The sequence below is a fragment of the Oenanthe melanoleuca genome, chromosome Z (genome assembly GCF_029582105.1).
Source record: "Oenanthe melanoleuca isolate GR-GAL-2019-014 chromosome Z, OMel1.0, whole genome shotgun sequence".
In the NCBI taxonomy this organism is placed as follows: Eukaryota; Metazoa; Chordata; class Aves; order Passeriformes; family Muscicapidae; genus Oenanthe; species Oenanthe melanoleuca.
In genome coordinates, this window is record NC_079362.1 from 45,235,882 (window position 1) to 45,254,574 (window position 18,693).

At 38.6% G+C, this 18,693-nt stretch overlaps 2 protein-coding genes across 4 annotated transcripts in view; one reads left to right on the forward strand and one right to left on the reverse strand.

Annotated features, from left to right (window-relative positions):
* The window catches only part of BNC2 (basonuclin 2), a 608,431-nt gene that overhangs the window by 531,741 nt on the left and 57,997 nt on the right, over nucleotides 1–18,693 (forward strand). The gene's annotated exons all lie outside the window — the stretch shown is intronic.
* The window catches only part of CCDC171 (coiled-coil domain containing 171), a 161,478-nt gene that overhangs the window by 14,225 nt on the left and 128,560 nt on the right, over nucleotides 1–18,693 (reverse strand). For 2 of the 3 annotated variants that reach the window (XM_056514607.1, XM_056514609.1), the window contains one exon: nucleotides 12,953–13,103. The exons of the other annotated variant lie outside the window; for it this stretch is intronic. In XM_056514607.1, coding sequence (XP_056370582.1) covers nucleotides 12,953–13,103 — 151 coding nt within the window. The remainder of the gene's footprint in view (nucleotides 1–12,952; nucleotides 13,104–18,693) is intronic. 3 annotated transcript variants of the gene reach the window in all.

Sequence of the window (18,693 nt, forward strand, 5' to 3'; positions counted from 1 at the left end):
CTCTTTACCCTATGGAGTGCCTATTTCCCGTTTTAAAAATTTGTTCAATGATTAGTTTATTCAACAGGTCAAACTGCTTCACAGAGTTCGGTCTCTGAAGAAAACAGGTCCTCACTGTGATCAACTAGAAATACTGTGCCTTTTCTACATAATGTGGATTTCACAGAATTAAATTAAAATTTTTATACATAAGTTAGAAATGACAAATAGACAAACAAACAAAAACCAAATAAAACTATGATGGTAAATATTAAACAGAGTGTCTTAAGTATGTAAGGCACAACAAAAATTATGATGAAGATGTAACTTGCTGTCTGTATTCCCTCAAATTATGCCAATATTACAGGAATAAAATTATGTGTTAAGAATAATATTTTGCTTTGTGCACTAATTGAATTTCCTGTCTTTCTATCTCTGCAAGTCATACTTTCTAATATATTTGGAAGGTTTGGTTTTCCTTCATTTCTCATTAACTTTTATGCTTAAAGTACAAAATGAAAGTAGGCAAATATATTTATTTTTACAAGAAATATGTTTCTTTACTGCAAACACGTCACAGAAAGGAACACAAAGGGGTTTTTTTTCCACTGTTGAAAAGGATGGAAACACGCATAATTATAGGAGAAGGCAGGGGAATAGAGCATTAACAAGCCAATAGGAAAACATTCTGATTTCTTAAATTCTAGAAAGGTGCTGGTTTGCAGCTACCCCTCTGTACTGTGCTTACTATCTCCCTTTAGCCTGAAGAGGATCCACCCTCCCCTGTGTGGACTAGTGAGGTTAGTTCTCATAGTGCTGGGGGACCTAGGATAGAGGCAATACCAGCCTTGTGCACCCATGACCTCCCCAGTTTTGCACCAGAAGCAGGAACTAAGAGGAGACAGGGCATCAGGGACTGTGGTCTCCTGTGGAGGGAAGGCTGACTGCTAGCTGGCACCGGATGATCTGGTGGTGGGGCTGTGGCTGCCTCTGCGCCATCCAGAGGGAAATACAAACCTCCTAACGTGAGATGTCGCTTTACAAAACTTAAACTGTGTGTGTATGTATATATGGGCTTTTTTAAATTATTATATTTCTTGGCGGGTGCCTGTAATATTAGCCACGCTACAGTACGAGTGCATGCTGCACATACAGGTATTTCTAGGCTAGCTGAGAAAGAGACAGGCTTATGGCAACACTGCCCTAGGTCATACTCTAATCATTCTTTTCCCCTGTGATTTAGGCAGTGAGCTAGTAGTATAAAATAAACAAGAGCAGCAAAAACAACAAAAATTGTCTATTATCTATCATCCTGATCAAGTGAACTGCAATTCACAGGGTGCATCTACACAAAGTTAATATCTGAAGATCAGCACTGAATTTTCTCCTTATAAACAGTGCTTTACATACTTAGCTTGAAACATAAAACCAAACAGGTGTGAAAACAAGAAAATAATTATTCACAACAGTATAACTTGCTGGATCTAAATTTAAAATGTCAAGAAGATATCAGGAAGATGACAGACTGGATTGCATGGATTCACCCACCATTTAAGCATCTATGCTAGACTCATTCAGGCACAGCTATGCTTTAATCCCCTCCAAAAATTTCTCAGCAAATTCAGAGTCTCAGAACAAACAGACATTCCCTTTATGTTTAACCCACAGTTTAACAGGGAATAACAGAAGCTTCCAGGCTCTCTTTCTTGAAATAACTTCTTCAAAAGGGAGGAGGAAGCACCTTCTGGCCTGAGTAAAAGTCCTTGAGTCTGGAAAGAAGTGAATTTGTCTGCCTTTGTAGAAAATATTCCTTTTCTTCTATAAAGACAGTAAAATTGTGTCCTTGGCTCTGTTCTTTTGTAAAAACTTTTTCCCAGGGTTAAATGTCCCGGACTATAATATCCAGTTCTTGAAATAACAGCCTGTCTAGCACTCCCAATACTTTCATTTCAACTGCAGCATTAACAATATATGTAATAATATATGAATGTTTCTTTTAATTTGATGTCCTGGAAATGCTCTTTTGATAGGTGTGGGAAGAAAGCAAAAGAAACAGCAGTGTGTATCCAACAGGAAGCAAATGTATGTGGCTGATGAATAAAACTCATTGTGTATTACCAATGAAACACATTTCAAAAGACTAGTGCAAAGGTGTCTAATAAGGAAAAAGCCATCACATGGTTGTCTCCTGACTTACAGTTGCCCTCCACAGCAACTAGGGCATTTCTGAAACACTCTTTTTCAGGAAACCCCACCTAGTATTTGCAAAGAAAATAGAAGACTAGCTTATTCCAGTATTCCTCCTTTGAAAACTGAACAAAATAAAGTGTAGGCATCCACTGCCTTGCTCTTCACTAATCTGCTGCAGGCAGAAAATGAATGCATGATGATTTTTCACAGGATAAACTTGAACCTACACTTTAGACTTGCTTCCTTATCCAAATCATTCGTTGTCTCAAATCCATTTCCAATTAGTTGCTCCAATTAGAAGGTACAATTGTTGCACTGGCCTGCATTTAGGGTAAGAGATGAATACAGCTTTAGCTTCCAAGTATCTTGTTTTCATCCTGGGAACTGAGGATCATTGTTTGTGAGCTGGTAGTTCCAGTACCTCACTAGAAACGCATTTCTAATGCCATAGAAATGCAAACCATGAAGGAAAAAAAATGAAAGGAGATTACCTTCCTGAAAACATGACCCTCCTTTTTTGTGACTTAGCCAATGACTTGAAAGATTTGTTTCGTGCTTAACAGCGGAACAAACCTGTGGTCATTTAAGAACTTCATGGTTTCCATTAAACCATACAGCATGGACATTTGGAATTTCATAGCAACAGTGAAGTGAGAATGTAGATCTTACTTTTCCAAAGTACCGACCTCTGCTGAGAGTTAACACCCACACACATTCTCTCACATTCCTTAGCCAATTCCTGTCTTTACAGAGAGCTGAAGAACAGACCAAACAAAGAAAAAAAAAACAAACCAAAACAAACCAAAACAAACCAAAACAAACGAAAACAACAACAAAAAATCCCGCAAAACCCAAACCAACCCCACTTAAGCCTCTTTCTTAAGCACTTGAAAATAAAATGCTAGAAGTGGAAATGTAATGTTTAAATGCAGCACTCTTTCTGTCCATCTACAGTGTTTACAGCACTAACCCTGCAACTGAAAAACTGAATTATTGGAAACCACCTAATTACCCAAACATTTACCTCTCTGCAGGTGTAAATACATGGGCCTAATAAGCCTTCCCACTGTGAAAGCAGTTACTTAAATTATATTAAAATATTAAAAACTATTTAATGAGCTTTTTTCCCCTAAAGTAAATTGAGTGTGTGCCTTAACCTGCTTCAGGCAAAGGAAGTTTCAAACATATTGGTTTTGAAACTAGCCATTATTTCCCATGTTGCAAAAATGGCAATTTTATTTCCCAACAGCAAATGAAACTGTCAGGAAAATTTAGATGCAATAAAATTGGGTGGTTAAACCAACATGCTGGATTTGGAATAAAACTGAATTAAAGGAATTAAAATTAAGCATTATGTCAGTCAAACTTTAGAAAAAACTATTTGAAATGGGGAAGGGGGATGTGCTGTGTAGGGGTTTTTTGCAAAAGTTAGGTTTTGGACTTGGTGAGGTCCACTCGTAACTACCCATTTTATGTCCATCAACTGTGTCACATTTGAAATTTGTGCAATGAAAAATATTTTGCATAAAATGTGTTGCTTCTGGCAACATTTCTGCCTAAATAAAAAGTTGTCAGGCAGTGTGTGACTTTAGTGGTACGGAGTCTTAAAATGGTGGCTTCAGTCCAAGGCTAGCTAATAACGGCTGACATGCACTGGAATCTTGAGGCCTAAATCAACATTGTTTTCACAGCTGTAATTAAGCCACCTAATCAGAAGCACATTTTGACGGGACAGTTTCTGGAAGCCAGACATTACAATTTCTTATGCCTGGAGCGCAGTGCTCATGAGAGGTCCTCATTTAATTTCAAGTTAAAAAAAAAAAGGCTGTAAAATGAAAAGAGTATAAAAAAAAAGCAGTGTACGGCTGTTGAAATGAAGCAGGCCTATGTGTTCATGCCTTGACCAACCCTGCATCCCACCCTCCTTGGGCTCTCTGCCGAGTCCCCAGCTCTCAAGTGGCAGCTACACACAGAGAGATTAAGGGCTTCTGCCAAAGTCAACAGATGAGCTGGTCTGAACTGGCTCTCTGTGTGTTCTGATTGTAAATTGTGCTGGTGATGATTAGAGAACTCTAACACAGGATGTCAACTCTTAAAACTGTCCAGAGAAAATATTTTATTTTTTTTTTTAAAGTCCAGGAAATTTTTTTAAACTTCTTTTGTGGCTTGGTACATAGTGTTGTGTCTATAACTTTCAGATGATTCAAACATGAATTCACACAAATCAAGAAACTATATTATTAAAAAATACACTGTTACTTGCTTTCGTTGGGCGTACTTCCTTCGTTTAGGAATGTTTACATAGCAGTGCTGCTGCAGAATGCAACTTCTCTGACTAGTACAATACAGCAGTCTTGTGCTTCTTCCACCTGCCAAGCGGAAGACAGCCCCAAAATTCAGACTATCAACTACTTTTTTTGTATGATTATCAGTTTGGGACATTGTCAGCTTTGCTGTCTTGTAATTTTTCCGGAGCATAGGTACATTGGTAACTTTAACATAAACTTTCAACCCCAGAGGCCACTGTAAAACTATCAATATGAAGGCACCAGTCACTGGGGTCTGATTACATTTTGTTCTGCACTTTAATTACATATGGATTCTATTAACTGAACCTTTTGCCTTATAGGCAACATTTTAATCAAATTACTATAATTTTCAAATAAGTTACAACAGTCTGACAAGTTTAAAGTTCACATACCTAGAATATTGAGTATCAAAAAACTTTTTGCATAGAAAAGGAAGCATTCTTTACGAAACAGCAAATGTGTCGCTGGATTACTGTAACTGCTTTTTACAACAGTACCCTAAGTTGCAGAATGTGATTTAAAATATAAGTTGTTGTTGTTGTTTTTGGTAGTAGTAGTAGCATTAGTATTATTCTAAACTATATGAGTTATACTGTTTGGTTACAATTATTACTTGTGTAAGCAGTATCACATGACCAAGTGATCATTTGCATTATGATACATGCATTCCTTGGTTATGTAGTAAGGCTGGCAAGTGATGCCCAATTACTTAAAAGTACAGAAAGAAACATAACTTCGGGGAGATATTACTGCTTGGTGGATTCAGTCTTACAGAGACATTAAACTTAGTAAATCTTATTAACAGAGTTTTCTATTTTCACTTGTCTGATATTTCTACACTTTCATGTCTATGATCCTCACAACAGTTAGGACATTCTCCTTGTGAGCCTGTCAGATATTTTTTATTTATTATGACATCAGGAACATTCACCTGTTCCACAGCAACTAAACATGGGTAAGTAACAATATGGAGCAAATTTATGATTACTGAGGTCCATATTTACTGAATTCTGCCCAAGACTATTTCCAGGAAAACACATCAAGACAGAGACTAACAAAAAAAACAGAAAGTCTAATTGCTTTCTGCAAAGCAATTTAAGAGCCACTATCTCCAAATCTTTTATAGAACAAATTCAAATGTGCATAAGACTACATGAGGTAGTGAAAAAGCCAATAAGAAAGTGTTGGTTTTGCACAGCCTGGTTTTTGGTAGTGGGGGGGACACAGAGGTTACTTCTCTGAGAAGCTGCTGGAAGCTTCCACTGGCAGAGCCAAGCCCTGATGGCTCTGAAGATGGACATGCTGCTGACCAATGAGAGAGGTTGGTAACACCTCTGTGATAACATACTTAGGAAGAAAATCAAAACAAAGTGGGACACTTAATTTCAGTTAGAGAAGAAGAGGAGATAAAAATACAGACACACCGAGGTCAGTGCAGAAGGAGGGGCAGGAGCTGCTCCAGATGCAGGAGCTGAGATACCTCTGCAGGCTGTGGTGAGACCATGGTGAGACAGCTGTACCCCTGCAGCCATGGGAATCCATGGGGGATGAGAGATCCACCCACAGCCCATGGGGATCCATGGGGAATGAGAGATCCACCCACAGCCCATGGGGATCCATGGGGGATGCAGAGATCCACTCACAGCCCAGGGGGATCCATGGGGGATGAGAGATCCACCCACAGCCTGTGGGGATCCATGGGGATGCAGAGATCCACCCACAGCCCATGGGGATCCATGGGGATGAGAGATCCACCCACAGCCCATGGGGATCCATGGGGGATGAGAGATCCACCCACAGCCCATGGGGATCCATGGGGGATGAGAGATCCACCCACAGCCCATGGGGATCCATGGGGGATGCAGAGATCCACCCACAGCCCATGGGGATGCAGAGATCCACCCATAGCCCATGGGGATCCACAGGGATGAGAGATCCACCCACAGCTCATGGGGATCCATTGGGATCAGACATCCACCCACAGCCTGTGGGTATCCATGGGAATGCTGTGATCCACCCATAGCCCATGGGGATCCATGGGGGATGCAGAGATCCACCCACAACCCATGGGGATCCACAGAGATGAGAGATCCACCCACAGCCCATGGGGATCCACAGGGATGAGAGATCCACCCACAGCTTGTGGGGATCCGTGGGAATGCAGAGATCCACCCATAGCCCATGGGGATCCACTGGGATGCAGAAATCCACTCACAGCCCAGGGGGATCAATGGGGATGCAGAGATCCACTCACAGCCCATGAGGATCCATGGGGATGAGAGATCCACCCACAACCCATGGGGATCCACAGAGATGAGAGATCCACCCACAGCTCATGGGAATCTATTGGGATGAGAGATCCACCCACAGCTCATGGGGATCCATTGGGATGAGAGATCCACCCACAGCCTGTGGGTATCCGTGGGAATGCAGTGATCCACCCATAGCCCATGGGGATCCATGGGGATGCAGAGATCCACCCACAGACCAGGGGGATCCATGGGGATGCAGAGATTCACCGACAGCCCATGGGGATCCATGGGGAATGAGAGATCCACCCACAGCCCATGGGGATCCATGGGGATGAGAGATCCACCCACAACCCATGGGGATCCACAGAGATGAGAGATCCACCCACAGCCCATGGGGATCCATGGGGGATGAGAGATCCACCCACAGCCCATGGGGATCCATGGGGGATGAGAGATCCACCCACAGCTTGTGGGGATCTGTGGGAATGCAGAGTTCCACCCATAGCCCATGGGGATCCACTGGGATGCAGACATCCACTCACAGCCCAGGGGGATCCATGGGGATGCAGAGATCCACTCACAGCCCATGGGGATCCATGGGGATGCAGAGATCCACCCACAGCCCATGGGGATCCACAAGGATGAGAGATCCACCCACAGCTCATGGGGATCCATGGGGATGAGAGATCCACCCACAACCCATGGGGATCCATTGGGATGAGAGATCCACAGAGATGACAGATCCACCCACATCCCATGGGGATCCATGGGGATGCAGAGATCCACCCACATCCCATGGGGATCCATGGGGGATGCAGAGATCCACCCACAGCCCATGGGGATCCATGGGGGATGCAGAGATCCACCCACAGCCCATGGGGATACAGGGGGGATGAGAGATCCACACACAGTCCATGTGGGAGGTGCCCATGCTGGAGCAGGTGGGTGCCTGGAGATAGCTGTGATCCTGTGGCAGACCCAGTGGATAGAGGGGGCCCTGCTTCCAGGCTGGAGCAGCTTGTCCTTGGAGGAGTGCACCCTGTGGAGAACAACCCAAGCCACAGCACTTTGGGCAGACTGTGTGCTGGTGGGAGGGCTCGCATTGCAGCAGTTTTGTCATGACTGCTGCTTATGAAAGCTGACCCACACTGGAGAAGTTCATGGAGAATTGTGTCCCATGGGAGGGACCCAGATCCTCACAGGGGAAGGACTCCTCTGCCAGGGAGGAAGAAGAAAACCTTGGGTGGCAAAGTGACCAAAACTCCCATGCTCTCTCTCCCTGTGCTGTCAGTGGAAAGGAGGGATTAGGGGAAGAAAATGTATTTTTAAGGGCTTATTTTACTTCTCATTATCCCCTTCTGACTCTGTTAGTAAGAAATTCACATTTTACCTTTAAGTTGAGTGTGTTTTGCCCTTGGAATGTTTTCTCCCAGTCCTTATCTTAACTCATGAAGTCTTAAATTTTTCTCTCCTCTGCCCAGCTGCGGTAGGGGAGGGTGAGTGAGTGACTTTCATGGGTGCCTGGTGTTTGGCCAATGTCAAATCATGACAGAGAGCTTTCATTCAGGACATACCTGCTTGTTGCAACATTTGGGAAGAATTCCTCCAGCTACAACAGAGATATGGTTCTGGCCCATGCAAGACACTCTCTGACATTTAACATGACACCAATAAATGCCTTTCCCTTATGCAGCAAGAGAACAGGAAAATAGTTAGGATTTTTCCTTTCTCTCTACTTCCATCCTCATAATTCTAAATTTAGGACAATGCGTCCCTGTTAGATGCAGGTCTTTGCCATAAAACACAGACTGAACTGGTTACAAGGAAAGAAAGTGTATGGGGGAAAGACATGTAAAACCATGCTCTGATCAGCCTGGTGAAGTAGGATGAAAATTTGAAGGAAATAGTTAATGATAAGTTTGAGTTTTAAATATTTATTTTCTCTCTACCCCCCATGAATAGGGTTCATGTGGATCATAAGCTTTGAGCAGAGAGAAAAGTGTGAATCTTGCTTAATGCAGTTTTTCAACACAGAAATATGAGACTATATGTCAATCACTAGGATCTCAAGAACAAATACATAATTTTCATGCAAAAGATCATTCTACTTGCTTCTCTCACCACAACAAAACCCACTATTTCTGTATTTTCAATATTTAGGTGATATCACTAGACATTTCCAGACAAAGAACAGACACAGACACAACTGCGGTGAAAAAGATATGACATAAGGCCACATAAACCAGTGAGTGACTTTACTTTCACCTCAGCTAGGAGAAGGATCAAAAGACAACAGTTGTTTTCACAGTTAGAGAATTGTGCTACATTTACAGACCTCTTTACTCCATCCCTCTCATCCATGTGAAACTCACTTTCTCCCCTTTTTAGATGAAGTTGTCCTTTCGGGTCCCCCAATTTCCATTTCTCCTGTACACACAAAGCTTTTCTCTCTTCATAATCTTTAGAAATTACTGTATTTTCCTCTTCATTTTTTATTTTCTTTTGGTTCTGAGGTGAAAGCAGAGAAAGGAAGGATATCAGTGCACATGCAGGTTCAGAGAAGCACCTGACAAGAAGCACTTGTCATAACAAAGAAAGTGGCTTGTTTTGTTTGCCAGGACTGATATCAGTTTACTTTACATTCTTAAACTTCTGACAGCAGTACTGACATCAGGTATAAAATGTTAGAGCTGGAAGCTACAAGAAGACTTCCTGAAAATATTTTATGATGAATTGAATTCTATTCACTATTCCTCCAATGCATCACACTGGCAAACAGAGTGTCACTGCATCCAAACATGCAACACTACACTTGCAGCAAAAACACAAAAACCAGGGATTTGGACACCTGATTCCTTGGACACCAGGGATTCACATGCTTGCTATGTGACAAAATACAATGACACATTGCGCTGCAGCACCACAAAGAAACTGCTTATGACTATACTACTGCACAATATAGCACTTCTAAGCTCTCAATTCAAGGTCTACTTATTAGTGTAACCCTGAATGAACGTGCAAGTATAATAAGAAACTAATATATCTGAAGAAGAATAAAAATTAATAAAAGCAGCAGAATTCAGCACAGTCCAGTTCATGATGTTTATATTGCTGGATGTTGCTGAACAAGAAACAGGAAGGACAACTACAAAATGTTGATAGTTTCTAATAGAAGAGAAAAAAAAAAGAAAAGGACATGCTAGAAATTTAAGGGGAATTTCAAAGCAGTTTGTAAAAAACGAAGAAAACCAGAAGTTAAAAAAACCAAAACCATCCAATCAGGAACTCTCCCAACCAACAAAAAGAGATACAGGAATAGAGAACAACAGAAGTGGGAGGGTCAGGGGGAAAGGGAAAGGGAGCAGAATGAAGGAAAGAAGAAGAAACAGGTAGGAAACCTAAGCTGTTTTTCAGCCATACTGAATTTCAAACAGTTGCAAGAATTAAAAATGCACAGGACCTTTCTCTCCACAAAGAGAATCATCAGAGACAAGTATGACAGATAGATAGCTGGGCACTAATGAAGACTACAGAGACATTCTGCCACTGACTTCACTGCTCCCCATGTAATTCTCTTCTCTGTAAGCAGTATTTCCAGTGTTCATGTCACCTCTGTCCATCATAATCATATCCCTTCCTGTTCCTCTCTGTTGGCATTAGCATGACCACACATAGCCATCTCAGAATCTAAACTCTATTGACTAGAAGGAAAGTGCTTGGACTAGAAATAGACTGGAGGGTGGAGATGTCTGAAATAAAAGATAAGGCGTTAGAATCTCTAACTTTGCCTCATGGCATCAGTTTTGTTTTTACAATTATTAACAAAAGCCAATGCAGCAGAAGAGAGAAGTGGTGTGAATAGAAAGAAAGGTGACAAGTTATGAAATTTCAGTAGAAACAGGTCAATTAGGAAAGCAATACCATGTAAGCATGGAAACTATCAGTGCTGATGAATGGCCCAAACTTGCATGCAATGGGCTGTTGGCAGGGTAAGATCCTTAAGCAACTAGCATAAAAGACATCAAGAAACAGAGACAACATTGTGAGATAAAATCCAGTTTTATAAGGCAAGAATCCACACATGAAACACAACTGGAAGACTTCAAAAATGTATTTTAGCACTGAGCAGTAGTTACTGTTCAGGAAGAACAAACGTATGTCATATGAAGGCCTGCAACCAATACAGTCCAAGTGCTGTGTTTGTCGGCTCCATGTAAAATTTTGTCTGCAATGGATATATTATTGAAGACAGTGAATTATAACTAACAAAGCTTGTCTAATTTTGAAAGCAAATACACACTCAAGAAGTCATTGCTGCCTTTCATTTAAAATAAGCAAAAAAACTGGTTCTACTCTTTTTACTTGAGAAAGGAATTCAGGGCAGAACTTCTTCCTTGAAATCAAACCAAAACAGTACCAACTAGAATGTTAAAATCTAAGTCACACTGCAAAGCTGTGATGCCTAAAGTTATTTAAATTCATGCTTAATACAACTTTTACAAATATGAAGGATAAATTTACAGAAAACCCAAAGACTACAAAATATACCATTATCACTTTTTCATGGCAACTTGAAACTCTCATTCTGAATGCTTTAATTTTTACATAAAAATTTTAAAACACTTCATAGTAATGCTTGGGCCTAGATTCAAATTAAATTTCATCTAAGAGAAGAACTACGGTTCTCCTCAGAGGGCTAAGAGATCCCTCCACAACACAAATAGTATCACCTTTACATTGAAACTGCACGCAGATACAAACTACTTTAAATGCACAGCATTTAATCACAAACACTGGAGAGCTGGTTTTCATTGTAATGTATCAGGCCACTGCATAGCCCTTCACAGACAAAACTAGCATAATCTTTGCTAAAAGCTCTCTCAATCCAAATGAAAGCAAATCTTGCTGCATGTTTGGCAGACTTCCCAATCTTTAGTAAACAAGTGATTTAGACAACAAAAACAATCATAACAGGCAAAGGAGCAGTCCAATTACATCAGGCACAGGCTCAGCAGGACACACATAAACATAGCAGAAGACATCAAAAGATTCTCGTTGGAGGAGGAAAAAAGCAATTTCAGTGAAGTAGAAAGGTTGTGTAATCACAAATAAAACAAAGTTTTCATTCAATAATTGTCACCTCAAGATGTTAAAACTCAAATTCAGCACTGATTAATATAGTTTATATTCACACTAATTTCCCATTGTGCTGTTAGAAGCAGGATAAGAAATGAATGTAATTCTGTTGGAAACAATCAAAGCCAATGTCATAGTCCCAGCCTTTGAATATATGTTTACTAGTGTGTTTATGTCATTTGCATTTGCATCGTCTTACAGATCTTCTGTTTCAAGAAGAAAGACAAGCAATACTCATTTTCTTTTTTACTACACAAGACTAAAAGAAAAGACAGTAGGAAGTAAAGAAGAACAGCAACAAACACCACCACCAATAAAATTAACCCCAAAGCTTTCTCCTTTATCCTCTGTGGAAAGGTAAGAAGAGATGGGGAGAAACACACTGAGTGTATGCAAGCTGCACATCCTACACAGTCTGTTTCTAAGGAAATTTGCCTTACATTTCTAGTGATACTTGGCTACATATTTATGACAGTTTATGTGTCCGGCCTCCCGCCTGTATGACACAAATAAAACTGCATTTAGTAATTTCCCTAGACAGAAATCTCAAATCTGAAGATTCACCTTATTACTCTTAAACAAATCCAAGTACCTTTGTGGGCAACAATATTTTTAGACCAGAAATTATATTCCTGAAACTGAAATTTAATTTTGTAAGTTTATTGATAAGTATTATTCATAACCATAACTGTCTAAAAATAATTCAGATCTCCTAGAAACCACTATGTTTACATGAAGCTTATAACATTCTGTTTTAACATACAATGTCTCTAGATGTACAATCCTTCAGGTCCGAATTTAACTATTTACTGTACTGGTAAAATTAAAAAATTCACCATGTATTCTTTCCCAGCAGCAATGAATAGGTCCTTGTAGAAGATACAGTAGTAAAAATTAAACCCTGTATTAACTTCTACCATTCCTTTTCTCTTCAGAAAAAGTTTCTGTTGACACTGGTTTTATTGCTCTATTACATTTATAGATAAATATTATTGTATTTCTCTACAGAAACGATACAGTATGAAGGGAAATGCTGGCTAAAAAACCACATTCAAATGACAAAAATTTCTTCAAAAGCAGACTTACCATTTGTAAGGTCACTTTCGTGAAGATTAGCTGTTTGGAGCCTGGACGTTAGGGCTGCAATGTGAAGCTGAAGAGATTCTGTTTCTGTCACTAATATTTTAGCTCTGGAAACTACAAGTTGGTAGACTTCCGTGAAACTTTGAATCACAGCCTTTAAAAGGTAAAGTAAATCATAAAGTAAAAATTTAAGATATACTTAAATGCCAAGTAGCATGCATCATCACAGATCTAATTTTTATTAATTGGAAAAATCAAACAAAAGTTGTAAACCAGGCACTTAAGTTGTAAGTAAGGTCTTGACCAAAGGTCTAACATAATCTAAAAATCTGAATTATTGATAGCATAGAGGAAAATCAAATGACTGTGCATCCCAATTACAAAGTGAGCTGTTTTCAAACATACAATACCACATTGAACAGTTGATACTATTTTTTATTTTATTTAACTAGAAAACTCAGTGCACATTCCATTTATGTTCATAAAGAATCACTGCACAATTTTAGGTGAATTTTCCTACTTTCAAAATGAGTCTTCCCACTCCACATTAAGAAAATTAATTTGTCAGAAACAAAGGAAATATGGTTAAACTACATATCTCTGGAATTAAATAATCTGATTACAGTATATCTGGGAAAATATAATTGTTTTAATGTATATAGTGTAAGAATGTCCAAGTCGTCTAATATCAGTCAGACTGATAATAAAGTTAGCAGCACAAGAGAGAACAAATGATTTGACATTAGTGGTAACTTTATCTTAAATAGTCTAACACATTTTGAGATTATTTGTCTTCTTTATAACTGGTTAATCATATTTTATAAGTTACAGTTTTCCCCTTTGAAATGAGCTGTAGCAAGTTGCAACTGTAAGAACATATTACAGATAATATGAAATTCTCCTTCTGAATATGTCTGTAGTACAAACTTAAAAACTATAGTACCACAAACAGGCACTTTCTAAGGTTTTAACTATTTTCCTTTCTTTGTTGTCAAACACACTGCTGCTTTTCAGAATAAAGGTAACATCACTGAAATCAATCAGGTTATTTTATTGTGAAGAAAACTGCCATGGCAAGTCAACACCAACATATCTTTTCTTATCAGAAAATATATCCAAAATGTTTTAAATACTACAGTGCTAATCTAATAGTGTATTCACGTAGCTCTGCAAGCCTGCAACCGTCAGCTCTAATCCTGCTTTTAAATTTTTTATTTCACATTCAAGACAAGTAAAGGGCTGCATCTATTCAGAAACAATACCAAGCAGGAATGGGGATATATCTTATACTCCATATAATACTGCCTGACAGTCTTCAAAATGGCAACAGCCCACTTGTTGAAAATAACACACTGAAATAGGACTATTACCTGGTTCTGTGACTCATAAACAAGGATTATACTATTGCATAGCAAGCTGTGTCTCAAATCTCAGAAAAAAATCTCATGTGTTCCTTTAATTACTTCACACAGGATATTTAAAGGTTTCACTGAATTAGAATGTAAAGAGACATTTCCCTAACTTTTACCTTTGACCTCTGCTACTACAAGCCAGTGAAGCCACTAACCTATACAGCTTCATCCTACATCTCCACACACATGCTACCATGCAGTTATCTGAAACAGTATTTTCTGATTCCTTGCTGACCTACTCAGGTATTTAATTTGTTCTCTCATTCAACAGATTTGAAAATTTTAAATGCAGCAAAAATATACTCATGAACTTTTATTTTCATCCATAACAACTGTTTTTTGAAATAGTTTAGATTTATTTTTAGTCCAGAAGAAAGCAGATTTGCAGTTACTAATGGCTCCTTATGAACGTGGAAGGTTGCATTTATGCACCCATATGTACACATTCCTTCCAGTATATCCCAACTTCCTAGCAAAGAGTCGGGCTTAGTTTAGGTCTCTCTTGCTCAGGAATAGGTTAGGACGAACAGTATTTTTGGGTCTTCCAGCGGGTGGCATGAGCATGAAGAATGCTTAATTCTAATTGACATCTGGGGAAGGGCAAATACATTGGGTTTTTTGATATGCCACTGGAAGGCACAAATAATTTTAATAAACTTATGTCAGTCACAAGATTGAATGATGGATCTGTCTTCAAAAATACAAAAGTTCCACTTACTGGAAAGTCTGATACACAAATAATGGGCACAGAACCTGGCCACCTGCAAGTCATAATTTCTGTCACCTAATGATTAAATGCATCTGTAAAGAAGTTCAGAACTTCAGTTTTGATCTCAATTTGAACACTATAGATACAAATGTATCTGCAGCTCTGGAAACTGTTCTGTGATCAAGAAAGTTGGTTGACAGAATTTCCCAGAATGCAAATCTAGCTCTGCAGAATTTTTTTCCACTCCTGCTAATGAGTGCTTTCTTTTAAGTACAGTAAGATGCAGTAAGTACAGTAACAGCAGTAAGATGATAACTACATATATACAGTTTTTAAATATATATAACAGTAAGATGTTTCAGCAACACTCCTGATAAATTTTTATAACATAAAATTTGGCATTTATAGACATCTGCATGGTCTGCATTTAAGCAAGCGCTTCTTGTTTTGAATGTGCTGGTAATGGTGTGACATTAAAACTTGGAGCAGACCATAAAACAAAAAAAATTTGTCTTCTGTTACACAAAAAATGTTTCAAGAATACACACCAGAAAATTACTTCTGTTCGGAAAGGCAAGTAGTACTTTGGGGTAGTGATCTCCAAACCTTATAGGAACCAGTATTATTGCAACTCATTTCAAAAATCTACAACATTATAGACAGATGAGTATTGAAGGAAAGTTAGTGGGGAGAAGACTTAATCATGGAGGCCACAGAAGCAGTAGAGTTGAAGAATATTGATTTTAAGCATTCCTGGCTCTAGGTGTTACTCCCTGCTTGCACAAGGAGTATTGGACTGACCACCAGAGGTGCGTTCCAACCTCAACCTAATTCAGTGATTACAAAGTCACTGATGGAATGGATGGGATAGAACAGAAATCCAGTGGTTGAAATATACCAAGGATTGTCAGTTTTGAGAGCACAAATTGTAAATATTTGCTCCACATTAATCAGAAACAAAAGAAGAAATAATCAGATACTGATTTTTTTTACAGCAATCTCTTTCCTTTTCACCCTACATAGAGGATGCCACTATTATTTATGATATCAATATCCTACATCACATACTGTGGCAGAAGCAAATGGTAGGAATGCTTTTAATCGAAAAGGGTCTGTGAGAGGAAAGCCCTGCTCCAGCACTAAGACACAGGCAGCTTCATGAAAACTTCAGACACGTGAATTCCCAGATAACTGCTACAACTCACAAGATAAAATTATATTCTTACAGTTGGCATGGAAAAAGGATGCTTTTAGGCTGAAATTGTTGGACTATGAAGAAAATGTGCAAGAGGGCCCAAATTCTGTTTTCAAATATAACTTTCAATGGACAGATTATTTTAAGCCTAAATACTTCTAACAACCTCTTTTTTTACAGCTACTGAACATTTAAAACAGCATCCTTATCTAGAAAATCCTTAAGAGAACTTTACCCATACTTCAGTGCAAAATCAGAATTTTTTTAAATCAGGTGTTAGTCATACCATAACGGAACTAAGCATTTTGAACTTTAGATCTTTATTCAATTAGAAAAATGGCCTCTGAAGATTTTGAGTGGAAGAAGGCCTTTACTACCTCTTCAGAGATGTCTCATCTATAGTAAGAGGGTATGCATGAGGCTCCAGGTCGGTGAAGATGAGGAACCAAAGTTGAGAGTAAAAATAAAATGAACTAAGTTGATGCTGTTTATAAACTACAAACCAGTGCACATCAGAGCAAAAGAGCAACATTTAAGCTATGCTTTCTTTCTCCATATTAATCTTTAAAAGGACTGAGAACACTTAAGCTTAGGACAGTTCTCCAGGGGATATGTAAACCCATTTTTTTCTAACATTCCATGCACTTTTGAATAACCAGTCATTGTCTTGTTCTGTACATCATTTCTATAACCAGTAATTTTCAGGTGGATAGTGCTATAGATGCCATAAAACTGCATTTCCATGTATTGCTGCCTGTAAATCTACAAGACTGAATGACTTCAGTCTGCAGGGGTACTTTATTTAAAGTGAAAAATTGCTAATACTGGCAAATTACATAACAATCTTCAAGAAACTGGAAACACAAAAAGAAAACCAATCTTTTTAAAAAATTAATTTATGAAATTCAAAGGTTATTCAAACTTCAACTGTTCTCACTGAAGTTATATGTATGTAGAAACACACATCAATAAATCCACACTCAGCATATGCAAATTAGCAAAGACCTCTCATCAAAGTGTTAATGTATTTATCATATATTATAAAAAAGACCTTTTAAATTCCCACTTAAAACACTGTACATGTTGCCTCCCTTGACATTAGTGTTTGGCCACTGAGAACACAGCTTAAAAAAATTATCTGGATTATGAGTTACAAATTTTAGTGAATGAAAAATTCCATCTAAAGTTTTACACTATTCTAAAGTTACAAATAAAATACCAAATTATTAAAAATCAGTTTCTTTCTTTTTTTATCTATGTTATTACATTACCTCTTATTTGGCCTGCTGTTATCATAGAACTGCATCTCAAGTTTGGAAGCAATAAACCTAAAGGAGACCTTATGCTGAAATGATGCTTTCTAAAAGGTGTCAAAAAGACTAACAGCCTGACAATATAAGCATTGACTCTGTAATATCAGATGGAGCAGTCAAAATAACAAAATCATCTGCTTTACAGAACATACTTTAAAAACCAAAAATGTACAGTAAAGTTAAAATTCATGTTTGACTGCTTGGTTTTTCCTTCAGGAATTCTTCAACTAAACTCAATGTTAGCACGTAGCAAATTACCCCAGGACAATATATACAAAAAGATAAAAAAGAACAAGAGACGGAATAATGAATGGACTTTAGAAGAATTAATGATTAGCAGTGGTTAACTAAATTAACAAACTGCTTACATAACAATCTGAAAAGACTGAGAATTTAATTTATGGTACAAAGTTTGGCTGAAGTGGAATTCAGGAAAAAACAACTGGTGTGAAAGCAAAATTCCATGATGTGGAGTTCTGTATGCCTGTCATTACTGCCTTGCTTTGAACTGAAATAAGTAAGATTCATTACAATGAGTCCAGAAAACAAAACATACATCAATTACTTTTTGTTTTCAGAAACAAGATTTCAGGATAATGACTACATCTTTAAAAGGGCTATATTTGGAGAAGAAATCATTACAATGAATTTCCCCCATACATCTGGCCATTTGAAAACCCATCCTGGCTGCCTTCACCCATAGTCCAAAATGTGTAGTGGCATCAGTAAAGGATATAAATACAGCAACTTCCCTGGCATGGGGGAAAAAACCTCAAGGGAAACCACATTCAGCAAAATTGCACTTTTGCAGCTGTTTGGCACTTCTTTAATGATCTATTCTCCTTGTATCTCATTTCAACACTAAACTTTTTGTTCAGTTCCATTCAAGCGTGGCATGCACAATTTAAATGTGCCAAAAAGCAGGTCAGTTTTGTTACAACTTTTCTTTTCCCCCAACAAAAGCTGACTCAGTGCCACACACGGGGCCTAACTCTATCCCCTTCGCTTCAATAACAATTACTTTACCCTGTAGGTCTCAGCAGATAGCCCAAGGGAATGAAGCTCTAAATAAAAGGCTAGATTCTCTGCAAGAGGTAATGACATGACTTCCTACA